This window comes from Poecilia reticulata, linkage group LG4 (genome assembly GCF_000633615.1).
Source record: "Poecilia reticulata strain Guanapo linkage group LG4, Guppy_female_1.0+MT, whole genome shotgun sequence".
NCBI classification, from domain to species: Eukaryota; Metazoa; Chordata; class Actinopteri; order Cyprinodontiformes; family Poeciliidae; genus Poecilia; species Poecilia reticulata.
This window is the reverse complement of record NC_024334.1, coordinates 8,413,839-8,434,233: the sequence shown is the minus strand read 5'-3', so window position 1 is coordinate 8,434,233 and position 20,395 is coordinate 8,413,839. Positions and strand designations below refer to the sequence as shown.

Genomic DNA, 20,395 nt, shown 5'->3' with positions numbered 1-20,395 from the left:
TACTATCAAACTCTCTTACATTCACAGTCAAACTCTTACATGTACTATCAAACTCTTACATTCACAGTCAAACTCTCACACGTACTATCAAACTCTCTTACATTCACAGTCAAACCCTCTCACACATACTATCAAACTCTCTTACAGAGTTTGATTGCAACAAAAGTTAACTTAAAATTTCAGTTCCTGATTGGACCMCAGGCAGGGTTTTCACGGACAGAAAAATAGCTGAACTAGAATTTAATGCTTGGTGTGATGGTTTTATTGTGAGCACACCTAACTGTGTTTATCTTACTCAAACTTGGCTTTTACATTTCATACTATTTGGTTTTCACAGTAGTATTTTTTAAAAATAGGTCAAGTCCAAAATCAACCCCAACTGTCCTTGCTGTCCCCCACAGATTTACCTGCAAGCCTTGTAAGCATCTGATGGATACCGACAAGTCCATGGAGACAGTGTCGGCTCCGAACCCTGCCCCCACTGCACCCCCTGATCCTGGACCGGTCTCTTTTCCTGCTCTCGGCTCCAGTCCAGCCCCAGATCATGTTCCCATCCAGGAGCCAGCAGCAGCTGAAACACCCAGTAACCCGGTGACCTCAGAGCAACACGCAGCTCCAGATATCACCCCAGTTCTACCTGTAGACCTAGAGGGAACTTCCAAACCYGTTCCAGGTTTTGAGCCACTCCAGCAGGTCGGACCAGRTCCACCACCCCTTGCTCCAGCTGCTACCAAGAACCCCAGCTGTAAGATCATGACTTTCAGGCCTACCATGGAGGAGTTTAAAGACTTTGCCCAATATATCGTGTACATGGAGAGTCAAGGAGCTCATCGTGCTGGCCTGGCAAAGGTAATGCTGCCAAAAAATATGCACATATTTTCTACACTTGAATTCATTAGTCGTCTCCACACCAAGGCTTTTTTAACTACATTTCCAGTCTGAAGAATAATGAAGGAGGTCAGGTGGATATTAATTTTCTTCATAAAACTGCTAACCTTCCTTTTCCATGTGCAGGTGATTCCTCCAGAGGGCTGGAAACCTCGCCAATCCTATGATACTATTGAAGACATGGTGATCCCAGCCCCCATCATGCAGGTGGTAACTGGTCAGTCTGGTTTGTTTACCCAATACAACATTCAGAAGAAATCCATGACTGTGGGTGAATATCGCAAGCTGGCTAACAGCAAAAAGTGAGTTGCTTTTGCTTTCGTCTTTGTAAGTTCTCTATCATTTAAGCCACTAAGCTGGCAGCATTTCTTTTTTTAACATTTCCTGTATATAACTTAGAAGTTTCCTCTCCTACATGTACACAAAAGTAATACGTTAAAGACCAATGTTTGATACAGTGAAATCAAGAAAAATCTGTGGGATCCAATTTTGTAGAGAACGAACTAAAATAAAGAATGGAAAGAATTGAGAAATTGTAAGATTTTTTTGGAACTTAAGTTGTTGATGTTTATCGGTGTTTGTAGCAAAAGAGATATCTGCACTTTCAGATAGGAGTACTTGATTATGTAAAAATCACTTCCAATGATTTATGTCAACTATATTATTGAATATTCATAGATTGGTTAAAAAATAGCAATACAATTTGGAAATAACTGTATTGTATTTATTGCAGTTGAAGATAAAAAGCAGTGAATTCCCTTACATCTTTACATAAAATAGTATTTAATTAACATGACTAGACATATTTATTCAAATGTAGGATACAAACATAAATTAAATCAGCAAGTTGGTGCTCTTGAACAGTCTGGAAATCAAAACCATAAATGCACGGGGGGAAAAAAAACAACTCATAAATTTTTCTTTTTCAATTAGAAATGTAAAAATTAAATATTTTTTTTCCGACCAGACCAATTTGGATTTTAAAAGGTAATCTATAAAGACTGTAGATTGAATTAAATCTGTAGTGAAAAGATTCAGTACTGAAAGCTTACTATGTGTCATACCCTTTTTCATTCTTTTTTTGTTTTAGAAACCAATAAACTCGATTTTTATGACTTTTTACCTTTTTACCAATGGTCTTCTTGTTGAAGTTTAAAAATATATCAATAGCACCTTCTGGTGGTTCAAAGTAAGTATCATAAATAATATATTGAATTATTTTAATCAGATATGGTTTATTGTATTGTGTGTATTAATGTGTATTAATGGATTTGTAAAGTGTTACTGTTAAAGAATGAGGAAAGATGCGCTCTAGGTGAAAGCGGTGATCTTTTCACAGTTACTAAGATTAAAAAAGAACAGCGCTTTAGCTGAACTTGTCCTCAGCAGACATAAAAAGGCTTATTTGACTAAATTTGTCCTGCAGCTCTTGTTTGGGAGTCATATTTGGAGGCAGCAACCCTCCTCTCAAAATGTACAACTATTAGGCAGAGTGAAAAATCTCAGATCAAAAATTCACAAGTGATTTAGAAAAACATTTGTACAATTCTTTAATTATTAATTTTTTTGCTTCTTTTGCTTCACTTTGTTTTTCTCAGATATTGCACCCCACGCCACAAAGACTTTGATGACCTGGAGAGGAAGTACTGGAAGAACCTGACGTTTGTGTCACCCATTTATGGGGCTGATGTCAGTGGCTCAATCTACGATGAGGTGAGGAGTAGCTTTGTCACTGCAGTGGGCAAGAAGCAGCTATTTTCAATGGGAAAGGTGGATTAGTTGAACCTAAATGTACAACCCTGTTTCCAAAAAAGTTGGGACACTAAACAAATTGTGAATAAAAACTGAATGCAATAATGTGGAGATGGCAAATGTCAATATTTTATTTGTAATAGATGACAGATCAAAAGTTTAATCTGGGTAAATGTAACATTTTAAAGGAAAAATATGTTGATTCAAAATTTCACAGTGTCTACAAATCCCAAAAAAGTTGGGACAAGTAGCAGTAAGTGGCTGGAAAAAGGAAATTGAGCATATGACCATCAGCTGGAAGACCAGTTAACACWAATTAGGTCAATTGACAACATGATTGGGTTTTCATGATAGGATTGTTGAGCAATCTGATGGCCAGTGGAAGACAACTATTTCTGAGTCTGGCTGTTCTGCAGTGAATGCTGCGGACTCTCCTCCCAGACAGCAATCGGATAAACAGACCATGGAGAGGATGGATGGAATCAGAGAGGATCTGGTTTGCTCTGGCTAAGCAGCGTCTGTATGCAATTCTCTGGATAGGGGGGAATGGATCCCCAACGATCCTCTCGGCTGTCTTCACCACTCTTTGCAGAGACTTCCAGTCTGAGGCCTTGCAGCTCCCAGACCAGATGGAGATGCTGCTGGACAGCAGGCTCTCAATGGTTCTTCTGTAGAAGGTGGAGAGGATGGGAGGGGGGAGCGAAGCTCTTCTCATTTGTCTCCGAAAGTGCAGGCGCTGCTGTGCTGTTTTCACCAGTGAAGCGATGTGAGTTGTCCAGCTGAGGTTGTCTGTAATGTGCACCCCCAGGAACTTAGTGCTGCTGACGATCTCCACTGCTTTGTCATTGATGAGGAGAGGTGTGTGGTTGGGTCGAGACCTGAAGTCGACAATGATCTCTTTTGTTTTGTCGACATTCAGGAGCAGGCTGTTTATTCTGCACCAGTCCACAAGATGTTGTACCTCTTTTCTGTAGTTCACTTCATTGTCGTCCTGAATGAGTCCCATAATTGTCGTCGTCTGCATATTTCATGATGTGGTTGGTGTTAAACCTGGGATGACAGTCGTGGGTCATCAGGGTAAACAGCAGGGGGCTCAGGACACAGCCCTGGGGGGAACCAGTGTTTAAAGAAATGATATTGGAGGTGTTATTACCCACACTGACAGACTGAGTTCTGTCCATGAGGAAGTCCAGCAGCCAGTTGTACAGTGGAGTATTGAAGCCCAGGGGGACCAGTTTGCATACCAGATCCTGGGGTATGATCGTTTTGAATGCTGAGCTGAAGTCCAAAAACAGCATCCGTACCTGGGTGTTTCTTTTCTTCAGGTGTACCAGGCTCAGATGAAGAGCAGTGGAGATGGCATCCTCAGTCAAGCGCTTAGATTTGTATGCAAACTGGAAAGGGTCAAATGATGGAGGCAGTATAGAGATTATATGACCCTTAACCACTTTCTCGAAGCACTTCATGATGAGAGATATTAATGCAACGGGTCGAAAGTCATTAAGACATGTGATGGTTGGTTTCTTGGGCACTGGAATAATAATAGCTGACTTAAAACATGAGGGTACAATGGCCTGATACAGTAATTTATTGAAGATGTCTGTGAGCACATGGGCTAAGTTGGTCTGCAAACTCTTTGATCAGCCTTTCTGGAATGTTGTCTGGACCTGCAGCTTTTCAGATGTTAATGTTTCTCAGGGATTTTCGCACAGCAGATGTTTCAAGCCTGAGAGCCTGTTCATCAGGGTGAACAGCTTTCCTTGCAGGGGTTTTATTTAGGGTTTCAGATCTTCCAAAGAAGTTGTTGAGCTCATTAAGGAAGTTAATTTAGTTAAGTTAGACATCATCTCTTTCAGGAAAAACCCTGCATTTTTCAACAAGATAATGCCAGGCCACATTCTGCAGCAACCCAACATCATGGAAACGTAGGAGAAGGATCCGGGTACTGAAATGGCCAGCCTGCAGTCCAGGTCTTTCACCTATAGAGAACATTTGGCGCATCATAAAGAGGAAGGTGTGACAAAGAAGGCCCGAGGCGATTGAACAGTTACGGGCCTGTATTAGACATGAATGGGAGAGCATTCCTATTTCTAAACTTGAGAAACTGGTCTTCTTTGTCCCAAGACGACTGTTGAGTGATGTAAGAAGAAGGGGAGATGCCACACAGTGGTAAAATTGGCCATGTCTCAACTTTTTGGGGATTTGTTGATGCCATGAAATTTTGAAACAACATATTTTTCCCTTAAAATGATGCATTCTCTCAGTTTAAACTTTCATCTGTGATTTGTGTTCTATTCTGAATAAATATTAGATGTTGGCACCTCCACATCATTGCATTCAGTTTTTATTCACAGTTTATTTTGTATCCCAACTTTTTTGGAATCCGGTTTGTACCATTTAGTGTATTTTATGAGCAGATTTGCAGATAATAATGAAGAACCTTGTCTTAAATGTAAGCAGTTTTTAGAATGTTTTTTTTTTTAAGAAATGGCAACTTATTTCAAGTGACATATTTATCTGAAGTCTATACTTTACTAGCATCATATAAGAATTAGTGTTGAATTTAGTTTTACAATTAAAAAAAAGCTTTCTTGTTCTAACATTGACATTGCTTGGCAAGACGGAAAACTAAACTGTCTCATGCAAACATCAATGTTTGCAATATACTAATATAATGTTGACTTTTCTTAGATGAACATGTTAAGCTTTGTCTGAATACCTGTTAACCATTATCTCTTTAAAACATAATTTTCTGCAAATTTACCTCAATAAAATGTTTGGTGACTGCAGACTACTTTACTATTGATAAGTAGTTCACTGAACCCCACTCACTCAGAAATGCAGAGAAATACTCTAMGTTTAGAGCTTTTTCCCACCACTGCTGAGTTCTTAATATGCAGTACCATGTATGACAACAAGTGGGTGACTGACACACATCTAATCATTAAAACACTAATAATGAAATGCATCATTTATTGTCCAGGGCATTCATGAGTGGAACATCGGTCACCTCAACACTCTACTGGACATGGTGGAGCAGGAGTGCGGTATTGTCATTGAAGGAGTCAACACGCCGTACCTGTATTTTGGCATGTGGAAGACCACCTTTGCCTGGCACACTGAGGACATGGACCTCTACAGCATCAACTACCTTCACTTTGGGCAATCAAAGTCCTGGTCAGTCTTTTTTATTTTTAACCACACACATCTTCAGGGTTGTTTTTGTTTTTAGGATAAGAGTAATTAAAAAAAAAAAAAAAAATTAATTTTTTTTTTCTTTTAATAAGCCGAACTGCAAGCGTCTCTGTTGCTCTGAGTATTTTACCGATTGAGCAGAATTATTCCTAAAAGATGGGTTGATAGTTGATGCAATTAACAGACCACAAAGCAAGTCACTTCGCTGGTGCCTCTGTGCGTTGCCTCGCACACTGTCACTGCTTGATGTCTGAAGTTTACCTCAATGCAGATTTCACTCAAACTGGACACAGGCTGATCTGTATGGATATTTACATCTCAACATGCTGCTCAGCGCGTGGCTCTGTGTCTGTGCTGATAAAGTTTATGTATGTGGCCCCCAATGGTGCGTTTGTGGTTCAGCCTGTGGAGGAGTTTTCGCACTTGCCTTGTAGTCACGCATCATGCTGGTTTTATTTTTATTTTATTATTATTTGTAGTATTATTTTTACGGTTACATAATGCATCAAACCATATTAAATGTTATGTCCACCTAGTCAGACAGAATTGATGCGTGCGGCCGTGTCCCGCAAAGCTCGGACAACCAAAACAGTTTCTGTGGCTCTTATTAAAAACTTAACAGACACGAAATGGAAGAGCTAAAGTCACATTAGCAGCATTAAATTCAATATCCCGTTTGTTGTGCATCTCTGCACCTTTGTGCAGTGCAGCGGATTTAACTTATCATGCAGGGCCGGGCCAASTTTGTATGTGGAATTGAGCAGAATTGGATTTAGGGGCCCCTCTTCGTGCTAATAACATGAGCACCACTAACAGCATTTCAACATAGATTTAGTAAATTCTTTTGAGAAGGGGGTAGTTTAATTGACATGACGCCCACTCCGACCCCATGCTGACGCAGAGCAATCCTCCCCCAAGCATTCCACGGCACTTGTCAGCAACTGACCAATCAGCATCCCAAGTACAGTACTCAGACAATATTGGCAGTATCTATAATRGAAAACACGCTGCAGTCAGAGAGATTTTGAGGAAAATAATAGATAATCACAGTCCCAGTTGTCAGTGGGTAATAAGCAATCCTGAGAGCCGTTACCCAGAATGTGTAGAAGGCGGAATACAATTTATTACATTTCCAAAATCAAAAAGGAGTCTGGAATACCGCAAGAAATGGATCATGGACTGCAGCCCACCTCACGTCCAGTTGAATGAAACTGATGGACAGAAACTACCACATTAGTCTGATAGCTCCGTGCTAACGACTCCTTACAAAAGGCTGAGGCTCCGTGCTAACGACTCACGACTAAACAGCTGACGGCTCCCTGCTAACCACTCACGGCTCCGTGCTAACGGCTGACGGCTAAGCGTCAAATAAACAACTCAGTTAAATTAAAACAACAATGCTAAACATCTAATCATTTCCAGATCAATAAGTGAAGGTAGTTTTGCTGGATTTTATGCATGTAGATTCCAATGGTAGCTCTATGGCAGCATCAAAGCAGACTGCGCTAACTGCTATATTGGCATTTAAACATAGTTTCATACTACTGTTTATTTCTTTTAAACCTTTTTGCTTTTTTAAAGTTTTGTTGGCTGTAGTGGCCTTTTTTTATTTTAAAAGTTTTGTTGGCTGTAGTAGCCTTTATTTGAAAGTAGTTAGACAGGAAGGTGGATAATGAGAGAGGGGGAAGAAATGCGGTGAATGTCACCAGGCCAGGAATCGAACCTGCGACCACCGCCACGAGGACTAAGGCCTCAATATGTGGGTCGTGCTTTGCCCCTGCACCACCACAGCACCCCACACTACTGTTTATTTCTAAGCATTTTCCTGAAGGCAGATTTTCACAAGCCGGTATTATTTAAATCATTACTCATCCATTTTGTACRTGCAAAGTGCGTCCTACAGCGTTTACACTCACGTCCAAGTAGACTTGGTGTCCTTCATTTTTCCTCTTGGGCTTTTTTCGTTGATTTCTCCGTTATGTCCCGCTAATAACCTTATAGACCTGACGTAGGACTAGTTAGAGAATTTTCTTGCCTGCCRTCTTTGCCTCAGTGTTAAGACAAAAATGACTCAAAAAATGTCTCGAGTAACGCATTGAGTTCTCCTAGTCTGCCATAACAGTTGGCTTGTCAGAGGACAGCTCTACTTATACAAGGGGGCGGGGCCGGCGTCATGTCAATTGGGAAACCTAAAAAGCAATCAGTGATAATTGTAATTTACTGAGATGCATTTGTAAACAAACAGCTCAAACTCAAAGAGTAAACTCTCAGCATCAGATTGTAGCTATGGTAACAAAACAATCTAACTATGAAGATTGTTCTTTGAACATTCACAAAGTAAACTTGCCAACTCCTTAAAATCTTACATTTAATTGCTAAACAATTTCAAATATTTTAATTTATGTATGGTGAAACCATTCAATCAAATTTAGGAGCATTGATAATCTCAATAACCGAATGCTACATTTATAAATCTGTAGTCTGTGTTAAAATATGCATTTATGGAGGTCCCTGGAGGCCTGGGGGGCTTTAAACTGCTGCTAACTTAATTTGGATTAAACAGAAGTGCAAATAATTGATATTTATTTTAATTGTATTTTTTGATTTGTTGCTTTTAAGACTGGTTGTGGATTTAAATGGCATTTCACTGACCATGTTTTCCTGTAACATCGTCAGTAAGTATTACTGAGTAAAAGTACTCGGTAATACTTTTACATTTCCTGTAAACTTAGCATATTTTAATACACGGTGGACCACCAGTGGAGGGCCTCTGCRCTCTGACTGCTGGGCTTACCAAGTTTTCTGGCGATGAACCCTGATCTTCTTCCCTGTTCTTTGTAAACTATTTTGTATAGGAAATTTGTTGCTTTTGTATAACTTCTCATTTCTGATTGCATGGAAAGGCTGATTACCTTATTTTACCTGGCTAAATCCTACAAAACATATTGACTTTCTTTGTCACAAAAGGCTAATGAAATCAAAAGGAACAACTRGCCTCTTCTGGTCAGTTTTTGTTGTTAGACCTACAGATTTGGTGATAGACGAAATCTCATAGTGAAAAACWGCACCACCTAGTGTTCATAATGTGCATTTGATTTCTTTTTCATTTTATTTTTATTTCGTTCACTTAATRATRCATATGAAGAGTTAATGTAACAAGTAAAAGAAATCATGAATAAAAAGCAGCAGAAATAAGCATATAATTAGAAAAACATCCTTGTCAGACTCCAGACATTGTGACTTTCAAAATTCTGTATTCAGTCTGCAGTTATATCAGACATGTCCCCATTGTGGAACAATAAAGGATATTTATTTTCTATTCCATATTAATRTAGTAATTTATGCTAGTACTTTGCAGCAAAATAAACAGAAACAAGCTTGGAAAGAAGTACTTCTGTGTCAGATGGTGTGTCTTGTTCGTTGTGTGTAAATCAGATGGGAAAGAAGAGATTCTGCTAACCAATTACTTTTTAAAGTTAAATGTAATTATAGTTTTATTTAAAGTGTGATCAAATTGGAAACGACGAAAGCATTATTTTCAGAGCTTAGGCTGAGTTTGAAAGTAGGATTGTAGTTTTTGTTTGTTTTTATTAACATAAATGCATGAGTTTGCTTTTTAAAATTGCTTCCTTATTTTTTCTTTTTTTTAACTAATGCGCTAATCATCGAGTTTATTAGACCAAAACAAAATTTTTTTGTGAGTTTCTAATTGCTTTTCACAACCCATTAGGCAATCTGTAATAAAACTACACTCMGCATAAATTTAAAATCTATAAATAGCTGAAATTAGTCTTTGCAGTGCTATGAAATGGGTCACTTTTTCATGATATAAATTTTTCAAAAGGAGAGTTCTGTGGCTTGCTGATGCGAAGCACCTGGCAGGTTGGTGCAGCTGGCAAAGAGAAAGTCCTGGGAAATATGAGGGAAATTTCAAATATTTGTTTTTATTCAAACTATTGATCTCTGCATAGAAACTAGTTGATTTGGATGCKTTCTCATGGCTGTTAATGCATTTGATACAACAACATCCTAGAGCAGTAAACTTTTCAAACTATTTAAAAAGATAATTGAATCATCTGAAAAGTGCATTAAACCTCTGACATCCCAACCCCTGTTTATAGACCGGGTAGTTGCTGTGATGTTTGTCCTTGTATATTGCTTTCTATTCTGTGCATCGTTTTTATATTTGGCTCAGGCTTTCTCAGACACATGAATGTCCCGGTTTCCTCACTAAAATAGCTTCTCTCTTTAGGTTGTTTGTGTGTGTTTTTAAATCGTTTCCTTCCCCTCATGATGTTTTCCATCCTTGRCACTGCAGGAGGGAAACGGGGACGATCCAGCTTTCTGAATTACGGTGTTATCTGTGCGTGCATTTGTGCTCGTCTCCTGGCTTTCCTCCTCTGCCTTCTCTTTCCTCACAGTATGCTCTCCCACTCCACACTGTCACCTCCTCCTATTTMTCCTGTCTTCGCCATCTCTTGTCCCCCTCCCGGTGTGTTGTAGGATGTCTGTTACAGTTTCCGCTGTGATGAGATCTCATTAAAATCATCGATTTCCATTTTCACAGCTCTCACTGTGCGTTTGCTATAACTTGCTGTCAAGGTCTAAGCAAATGTGTGTGATTAAAACAAGGTTCATGACATGACTAAGAAGAAACTTTGACCTGACGCTAAGAGTTTTGCCGGATTCAGATTTCTCTTTAAAAAGTTTATAGGAAGCTRTATAAACAGTATTCATTATTTCCCATCCTCCCTGCTGTGACCAGTCATTAATTATTATTAGGGGTGGAGGGCTGACTGTGAGAGTCAGTGTAAAAATATAACATTGTTTTTGGGTTTTTTTCTGTTGTCAAACACAGTCAAAATCATGGTTTCTCCAGTCTCAAAGTCTACAAAAGTATGCTTCTTTGCCCATTTTTCATGTCTGGAGAGGTATGGGGGTTAAAGAAAATTTTGTATTGAAAGACATTGAAGACAAAAATCTAATAAACAAAGRTCTAAAACTTCTATATTTTGGATTTTATTTTGTTTTTACAAACAAAACAAATCTAAAGCACGGTTCACAAACTGTGAAGACTAGCACAGTTCACAAACTGTGCTTTAAAGAATATGTAGTAGAGCAAGCATAAAAGTTAGGTTTGRCAATATAGATGATCTAATTCAGCTTAGATGGCAAAAAAATGCAATGTGCGCACTAGAWCCAGTGTTTTTTTGTGATTTGTGGAACCAACAGATAAGCTCATCATTTAAACAGTTCAAGGTGAAGATTTTATACATTTAAAGTACWAAATTTCCATTGCTGAGCTTCATCTGGCTTTATTTTAACCACCTTACTTACCCTCAAAATGGTTAACCTTAATTTTTCTTCACTTTGCTGCAACTTCCACTCTGAAAAGTGTTGCCAAGTCGACATTACATATAATGCTTTGACTCAGAAAAAATATCAAATATATTTTTTTGTCTTTGCAGATCACTGATCACAGCACAGGGCTTAGAGCAAGTGTAATCCTTTTAAATATTTATTTTTGTGATGTAAATGAAAATGAATTTTGCACCACGGAGGCRCAGTGGTAAAACAAATGACCCATGTACGGAGGATTCCATTCTTGACACGGCCATCATGGGCTTTAGACGGGGCCCGTTTACCTTCGCAGCATGTCTTCCCCTCTTGCAGAACCCACTTTGCTGTCACTTCCATAAAAAAAAGCCACTATAGCTGAAAAAATATTTGAAAAAAAAAAAAAAAAAAAAGAGAATGCAGACAACATGCTAAGAAACTAAAGTATCTATCTCACACATACATTTTCTGCATTGGAAATAAAAAGCAGGGCTGAGATGATTAATATTCAATCAACTATTGGAATACTTGTCAGCTAATTTACTAGTTTATTAATTAACTGGACTATGCATATTAAAAAAAAAMAAAAATCTGCAGATTGTGCCAGCTTTTTTTAACYCATTATCATAGTAAGYRATTACTAACTGTTAGTTGCAGCCCTATAAAAGATATTCTATACAAAACCGATTGTATCTGTTTTGAAATRGWGATCTGCTTCTCAGTTTTGACTTATGTCTCAGTTTACCTCATTTTATTCTTATTTCGTATTTACGTTACCCRTGTCATTTCTAAAAGCCAATTAGTTCCCAGATTAATGGACCTTTCAGTCCACTATGAGTSCTTTTAAACAGCTCTGCTCTCTGCTCCGCCTTCTGCTTTTGTTCACTTCTGTCTGATGTCTCTCCTTCACTCTGTCTTGAGTTCTTACCAAGCCCTCCCACATCCTTTTTTTTCCCCGACACTGAACTGAATCAATTTCACTTCCATACTTGTGTGTGATGGGATAATTACAGCCAGTTAAACAGAGCACAGTCCCTTAAAACACATTTATACACCCTCTTTGTCTTTTTCTTCCTTTCCTCTCATAGTGCAACGGTTTGTGAAATTAAGTCTATTCCCCCAGCAACTCTGCTCCCATCAAAGTCGGTGCTCATCATAACTGCTGTTTCAACTTGCACACACAGTMAGATGGACAAGCAAAGGATCTCAGCCTTGWCTGGCAGTCATATTTGTCCCCATCTTTACTCCATCAATTTATCTTCGTCTTTTCAATGTTGAATGCTTCTCTGTCAGCCCTGTTACCCCAATACGCACACACACACTCGCACATAGAGGTCTGCTGTCAGATGAGGGATTATCCTTTGAGCATGTGAGTGGAAGGCAGGGAATGGCTGACGTAAGTGAAATATTTTTTTAAGTGTACCTCMGGAAGTCCATTATGTCTCCATCAGTTTTTATCCCCCCCTGTGTAGTACACCATTATCATTTCTGAACTCGGAGGATAGGAAGGGTAATAATAGTCCTTATTCTCAGTTTGGAGTCTGGGTGTGGCATTTTGGACATGAAGTTAATGCCTTGTTCGGGAAAGAGCCATTATGACTGTTTTAGTCAGTTATTTAGCCAAATTCCTGCAGTATCACATTATTACACGATATTGCTGGGTTCTTTTTGTTGTGCTCTTGTGATATGAATGCAAAACCACATATTTTTGGTGCAATAGCATAGCTTAATTTTTGTGTGAGAGCTCAGTGATTTTTCACAGTATGCTTACAAATGGCAAGCAGGTGTAGAGAGACACAGAGTAACAAAGCACTGCTGGTTGGTGTGCTTCACAATGCTTGCTCTCCCATAAATGCATGTTTTTGGCTCTGTGACCACCTCCACAGTTAACTCCCCATTCCCATTTACGTGCTAAACACACAAGATATGATCCACAGATTTGCTAATCTTTCCTTCACTCTGTTTGTGATTCAAATTAAAATGTTTACATGAAAACAAAAAAGAAATGATCCTGAACGTAATATGTTTCTACATGGATTTAAGGGGTACATGAAGCAAATGGACTGTAAATAAAAAGGGAGTCCCATGCTGCTGAAACACACCTACTCCCCTTTTATTGGTCACCCCTATGAGATTCACTCTCAAGTCACGTGTGAATGGTTATTAGGGAAGTTATTACATTTGAAAAAAAAGCAATGCCTAAATTCACAACAAGGCCTGCTTCATTCATTAATTCAGAAAGACATCTGGAGGAGTTCATTCAGATGTTGAAGCAACTTTCCTGCAGCTACAGTTTGTCTATTGGTTTTGAATGACTACAAATAAGATTTGTACCCATTATTCTTTCCAAAATGCCCCAAACTAGGGTTGGGCCATGTGGAATAATTTCATCATGATATTTTCTGGTASTTTTCCAATAATTATAAAAGTAACATGAATAACAAAGAATGATTAAGGCCCACCTTTACCCCAAACTCAAACTGCAATTGASAGCATCTGTGATGGTAATTTACCACAGATTGTCTCTTGAAATAAGTTTTTTTTAATTGTGTGCCTAGACTTTGACTGGGCCATTCTAAATCATCATTCTARCCTGCTTGAAAGTGGACCTCTGTTCTTGTCTTCATTATTTTGCAACCTCTACCAGATTTTTTCCCTGGATTATCGTCTGTTTAGCTCCATCCATATTCTCATCAGCTTCACTGGGCCGTTCCCAATGCATTCCCCATAGCATGATGCTGCCACACCCACATTTTATGATGGGTGCCATACGAAGGTTTTTACATTCAGGAAAGACAGTGTATCACATTATAAAGTAGCTATTAGCACAGGGAGGAAGCCTCTGCAGTAATGGGAAGGCTGTAGCAGTCTGTTTCTGTGGACAGAGAGCTGAGGCAAATGGGGAAGTTGTTGATTTACAGCTTATTTACTGAATCCTTAAAAAAAATAAGTGCAAATACTACAAATGCATCCCAATTTTGTGGGAATCACCTTATGAGCTGTGCAGCTTCTGAACCTGTGATGACTCCTTAATTCCACCTGCCAGGAACATTGGCCCACCATAGATTAATCATACTCCTCCCCAGGAGAAGGGGGATAAGTTAAAGCCTTCATTTTCTCTGTGTTGTCTTATGTGTTTTTTTTTCTTGACTGCCTCTGGAGTCACATACATGTTGCTGCCATGGTAACAGTGGTGGATGGAATTTGGTGGACTCATGCTGCACTGCTGCTTTTTTGTGTGCTGCTGCTTGTATGAAACAGTCCTACTGGTGTCTTAAAATGTGTGTACAATGACATAATAATCTATCTTTACTAGAGATGTGCCAATCAGGTTTTTTCCTACCTATTCCTATTCCGATCACCCATGAGGGCCGATCACCAATACCGATCACATAATTATTATTTTTTTAATCATAAGCACTACCGGTTACATTATGTGGAAAAAGGAACCATGAATTCACCTTTATTTAGACAAAAACTTGTTTTTAATAACTTTTTCCAAGAACAAAACAAAACGGGCATTGTGCAAATTGTACTGCTATCAGTAATACTATCTTTAACAGACTGAAAACATATGAAGGCTCTGAAGAGGCTAAATAATGCAAAGAGCCAAAATAAAACCTCTCAACATTGCCAAAAAAAATCAAGTATAAAACTTAACATTCAAAGGCAAATACAGGATCCATTACAATAAACAATCCTGAGTTACTGAATGAAAACTTCCTGATAGCATGGCGGCTAGCTGATTACTGCTAGTTCTGAGTGGCTGTTTCTGACTGAGCGGAGTAATTATGCAGAGCAGGGAGGAGATCGATTATTTTTTCAGAAATTATCTGTCTCATGTTAGGACAGCGAAAGTTTTAATACATATGTAAAATGTATTTTTTAAGTTAGATGTTGCAGCTTTAAGCAGTGGTTTGGTGTGAGAGTCACTACCAGGTGGAGCAGAAGCGGAGCACCAGGTGGCACAGGTTCCACCTGGAGCAGAGCGATACAGCGTAGCAGCGGTTCAACAGCGAGAGCAGAACCAGCGTCTTATATCGCAGCTCGAAGACTTAAATAATTTTGCTGGTTATTTGTTTAGCTTTCTGACCGTCATGCTAATCCGGGTGAGTGTTTGTAGCTGTGCGCTGCTTTACCTGCTATCTGATGATATGTCTTTTTTACTGCAGTGAGCCTCGATGTAGCCAAACTCGGTCAAGTATGGCATTGTTTTTATGCCATATTAGATTCGTCGTGTTGATGCATTTTGACGTGCTTCAATTTTCCACCGTAACACGCAAACTTCCCCATTCACTCAGTGCAATATAGTTCCACACGACATCGCTTAGGATTTGTTGCTACGCGTTTGCGCAGAGTGAAGGAAAGAGGAGACCAGCTGCACAGGCAGGCTGGGAAATGAGATGCAGGTGATTGGTTTGTGTGATCGGCAACAAGAGACCGTGATCGGCGATCACCGATCATACACTTTTTCACGGAAATCGGCCAATTATGATTGGCGGCCAATCGATCGGCACACCTCTAATCTTTACTTAATGGATGCATGAACTGTTGAACAAGTCTTTAGCATTTCCAGAAATTTCTTATTTAATACGTAGTTGTGCAAAGATGAGCCTTCAGCGTAACCTTGTTATTTCCATCTAGTTAAACAGAGCTGCACCACTAAAAGTAGTTTGGAAAATGCACCAGGTTACAGTGCATTTTGTGTGAAGTGAAGTTGGCATGAAAAGGTCAACAAGGCAGAGTGATCCACTGTCTACGTATCAATGCTTCATGGATTCTCATTTTGTAGCTTTATGAGAATGCCTGCAGGGCACATGCAAAGTGCGGCTGCTAATGAAAAATCATAGCCTGAAGTCAGGCAGGGTTTGGAATGGATGCAAAGTTTCCAATTGTCTCTAGAGGATGATGGGATCTGCCAGCAGTTGGAAGTTATTACTTCTTATTGTCTTTGTCATACAGCCACAGGACAAGGTATTACTAGGATCCTAAACATTTGTTTTTTTTTCCTCATTGTGCATTTTATATTAGGTATATAGGTGCAAAGATTATGGCAAAAWTGTCTTAAGTTCATCAGTTGCAGCTGATCTAAGAATTAACCTAACAATGATCAATCATTCTTTTTTATAAGCTTTTAATATTTGTTAGACAGAACAGATGAGCAGTCTTGTCGGTGTAGGAAAAACCCTGGAGCAGTGTGACTGAGTGAAGGTCTGTGCTTTAGTCTGYAGGTGGCAGTGTGGCTCCATTCCTTTAACGTCATCTGTTCATTTGGACTTTGCCTTTTACTTGATTTTTCTTTATTTTTATCTTTCCTTTTTGTCCCACGCTTCTCCTCATTCCTCTTGTCTCTCATTAAGTGTTGTTGCCTCTCACCATATCTGTCTTTCTTTCTCCTTTTTCAGTTTCTCAGTTTGTTTCATGCACCCATAAGGGTTGAGCGAGGAAGAATAGACGAGGTGTTTCATCCAGGCTGTGTTTATAGCCTACAGTCTCTGGAGAGTTACACAAACTAGTGGAAATAATTATGAGAAAAATAATATCTAATAGTGTTTTTTTTTTAAACAAATGAACAGATTAGAGTTGCACTTACTCCCTCCTACTCTGTTTTACAAATACATTTAGTTTCTAAATGCAGCATCTGACATTTGAACTAATGTTTCATGACTTTTCAGTGCCTACCTGCTGTAAATTTAGTATAAACACATTCATAATGGTAATGCATTCTTACCCTGTAACAGAGAAGGCTACAGGGTTTATTTTTACAGTAATAGCTCTGATAAAATTCATAGAACGAATGATRGGACATTTAAAGGTTTTAAACAAATAGAATGCAGATGCAATGCAGATGCATTTTAATAAATTAGAAAACACTGACACATAATTTAATTCAATAATTCAGTTCAAGCAATGAAACTCAAGTTGTATTTAGATTTACACAGTGATTYATTTAAATTATTTCTTTTTGAATTTTAATATAGAGCTTCTTGCTAAAGAAAACCCAATATCAAATTATTAGACAACAATAGTTTAACACGCTGTAAGAACAATAAAAATAGATTATCATAGAAATGTTGTCCTTGTCGTAGCGTACACAATTATGGGAAGGGGTTCTCACTTCGCTGTTGTCCAGCATTYAGTCAGTCATTCTCTATAAGGTGAGAAAGCCATGAAAGATCATTGCTGAAGAACATGGCTATTTACTCAGGGCTGCATCCAAGCATGTCCATGGAAAGATGAGTGGAACGAAAACATTTGGCAGACAAAGAGGCAACGACATAGAGCCTGTTGGAAGAATAAAATGGCATAGAATCCTAATTCATGGAGGTCCAAGCAGACATTTATACAGACRATTAATTTCTCTTCTACCAAGAGGGCCGTTCTATAACATGAATTGCTTTTTTATACTTAAAAAAAATGTCAGCTGTATTACTGAATAAACAAAAAAATCTCAAACATTATTAAACTTAGACATATTTATGAAATACAACAAAACAGAAACCTATTAGCTTGCTGAATAGAACATAAGGTAAAAAATAATAATAATGAAACACTTAATCCCCCATGAACAGAGAGATGTAAAACAACAGAATAACATTTAAGTTAAAGATTAAGCTCTGTAGGAGCTTAATCTGACTCTCACCAATCAGTGGTGCGAGTGAGATTTTGTGCAATTAGTCATGTTTCCAATTCAGCTTCCTTCTTGTTGTAGTGCCCATCTAAACGGGAGGTAATGGTTGCTCTCGAAGAAATGTTAAAACTTCGCTCCATGAAATGCACTTATCACAACATCCCTCAAAATCAATCGTACTTAATGGCATCATGTCTTATTTTCATCATGTTGCAATTTTTCTGTGTTATGCTCTCCGCTTTCCTGTAATCACATCCTTGCCTTCGGAGCACATCAATTTTCGGTTGAGAAGTAGTCCTATGATCTACATGTGCTTTTTTTTACACTTCACGATGAACAGATCGGTCCTGACATGGAATGGGGAGTTAATGTTGAACAACCAGTTTGAATTGTGGCTATGRAACCATAGGAACGATGCAAAGCAAAGAGATTCTCATCAGAAGTAAAGGTCTATTGGTGCACACAGAGCAGAAGCACTGATTAATCTTCCACTGACCATTTAACTGAGAAATGTTGAAATGCAGAATAAAATGGGGGGAAAAAAACAAGTTTGGGGGTCTGCAGTTGTTTTTATACTAGAAATATACGGTAATCTAAAACTTGCATGTGTGGTGAATGTATACTTTCTAATTGAAGTATGGAAAATAACTTTTCATTGACCTTATAATTTGATATGGATCTTGAAAATTATTTAAAGGAGGAATTGCACCTCTTAAATATTAAACAGAACAGTGGCCTTCACAAATCTTACATAAGAGCAGAAAAAAAATTTAACACTCTGGACAATTTGTTTTCTGAAACTGCTCAGAGCTGAGGGCTAAAAAAGCAGCCAACACTCTCAAAACAGTAATTTCTCTTCTTTTTTCCTTCACCAGAGATTTTTCTTTAATCTCTTCTATCACCACCTTCCATTTTGCCCCCTTCTTTTCTTCATTCAGACATTTTATGATATTCATCTCCGCAAAAAGATTTATTTAGCTCTCATTTTTTTTCTGAGACTGCTGTTGTGTTAGTATTAATTCTTAAAGTAGTTTCAATTCTTAAAGTAGTTTCACAGTCATGTCATCATATATTTTTCATAAATGTCATCACTGAGGGGATTTTTCTTTCTGCATTTATTTTTTAACAAACAATCAAAGAAACTGCTTTGTAGACACGAAGTGCATCTAGCTAGCAATATTCAAACGATACAGATTGGTTTTGAGTGGAGCATGTTGATGTGCYGAAGCTCAGAGCTTCTATTTGTTTCCTCTGTTTTTCCACTAGAATCACCATGGTTTATTTTATTTTTTCTAATATTGCAATATTTAGTTTGATTGCATTACTATGTAGATATTTGCCTCCTATTGCAAACAAAGCATAATTGCTATTTACTTGCGACCTAAAAGCACCACCGTGAATATTGTTTCTGCTTGACRAGGTCTGTGGAGCAGAAGTGAATAATTTACAACTTGATCAAATTAGATTGTAGAAAACAGTGGGCATTGAGTTGCTGAGAAGTCAGGCTGGTGATCATCCACCTTTACGGTAAAAGACATAAYTGTGAGCACCTCATTGCCTCTCTTTGCAGGTACACTGTTCCTCCTGAGCATGGCAAGAGACTGGAGAGGCTTGCACAAGGTAAGTCAGAAGAACCAAGTTTAAATTTCATATATTATGCATGAGTTTTTTTCTTTACCACATTTAGATGCTGTACAGGCTTTACTCAGTAAGAACATCTAAGCCATGCTGTTTAGTGCATAAAAGATGAAGAAATGTTATGAGCCGCGGCTGAATTTTCTTTTTTTGATCATTTGATCATTATTGTGTTTCTTTATTTCTAAGACAAGCTGTGTTAATTAGCTTTAGGCTGCCCATGTAGGTTTGGTTTCTTATAGACTGTTACTGTTTCTCTGACTATTCCTGGAAATTGTCAGTAACCTGTTTTTCTCACTGCTTCATCACCTGGTCCTGATTTCTCACATGCAGCCCTCGTGTAAAGCTTTGGTTATTTCTGTTGATTTTTAGATCGTCTTCTCTTCATTGTGTTGTTGCAACCTGACTGGACTTTCGATCTGAATTTTTAAATTATTTTTTTGGAGATCTCGCTGTCTCAGTTTTTATTAATAAAGGCTCTGGCATCATACCAGTCTGTTTGCCTGGATGCCTATATTTGGATCTTTTGTTTGCAACAGATGACTGGACCAAAGCTGCTTAGATTAGATGGTTTTTTTCTTATTATTTTGATGCAAACTCAAAGATATTTGGCCTTGAGCTTAAGCCTGCAGCAGCGCTTTTCACAAGTAGATCATATAGGAGGAGAATTTAACAAGCTCCAAACATTCTGTTTCATCTTCCATGGGGGGTCAAGGTGAGCCCTTTCTGGCAGACCTGACTTGCTTTCAAAATGCTTCACACCTTAGCTACACCTTTCCCTCTGCTTCAGCCCTAGTCTATCTCCGATCATMAGTTCCACAGCCAAAATCAGACTTCATGTGACACTCTTGTTATGTTTCCAGTCTCCAGACTCAACAATGTTGTATTTTTCAGCCTGAGCTCACCACGCTTAATGCCATTGACTCGGTCTTAGTTTAGGTTCATTCTTCAGCCTTA

General features: G+C 38.4%; 1 protein-coding gene across 2 annotated transcripts in view; it reads left to right on the top strand.

Annotated features, from left to right (window-relative positions):
- The window catches only part of kdm4b (lysine (K)-specific demethylase 4B), a 52,658-nt gene that overhangs the window by 3,095 nt on the left and 29,168 nt on the right, over positions 1-20,395 (top strand). For both annotated transcript variants that reach the window (XM_008406773.2, XM_008406772.2), the window contains exons 2-6: positions 402-849; positions 1,015-1,190; positions 2,487-2,601; positions 5,624-5,817; positions 19,374-19,423. In XM_008406773.2, the coding sequence (XP_008404995.1) occupies positions 430-849; positions 1,015-1,190; positions 2,487-2,601; positions 5,624-5,817; positions 19,374-19,423 (955 nt within the window). In that variant the 5' untranslated portion in view covers positions 402-429. The remainder of the gene's footprint in view (positions 1-401; positions 850-1,014; positions 1,191-2,486; positions 2,602-5,623; positions 5,818-19,373; positions 19,424-20,395) is intronic.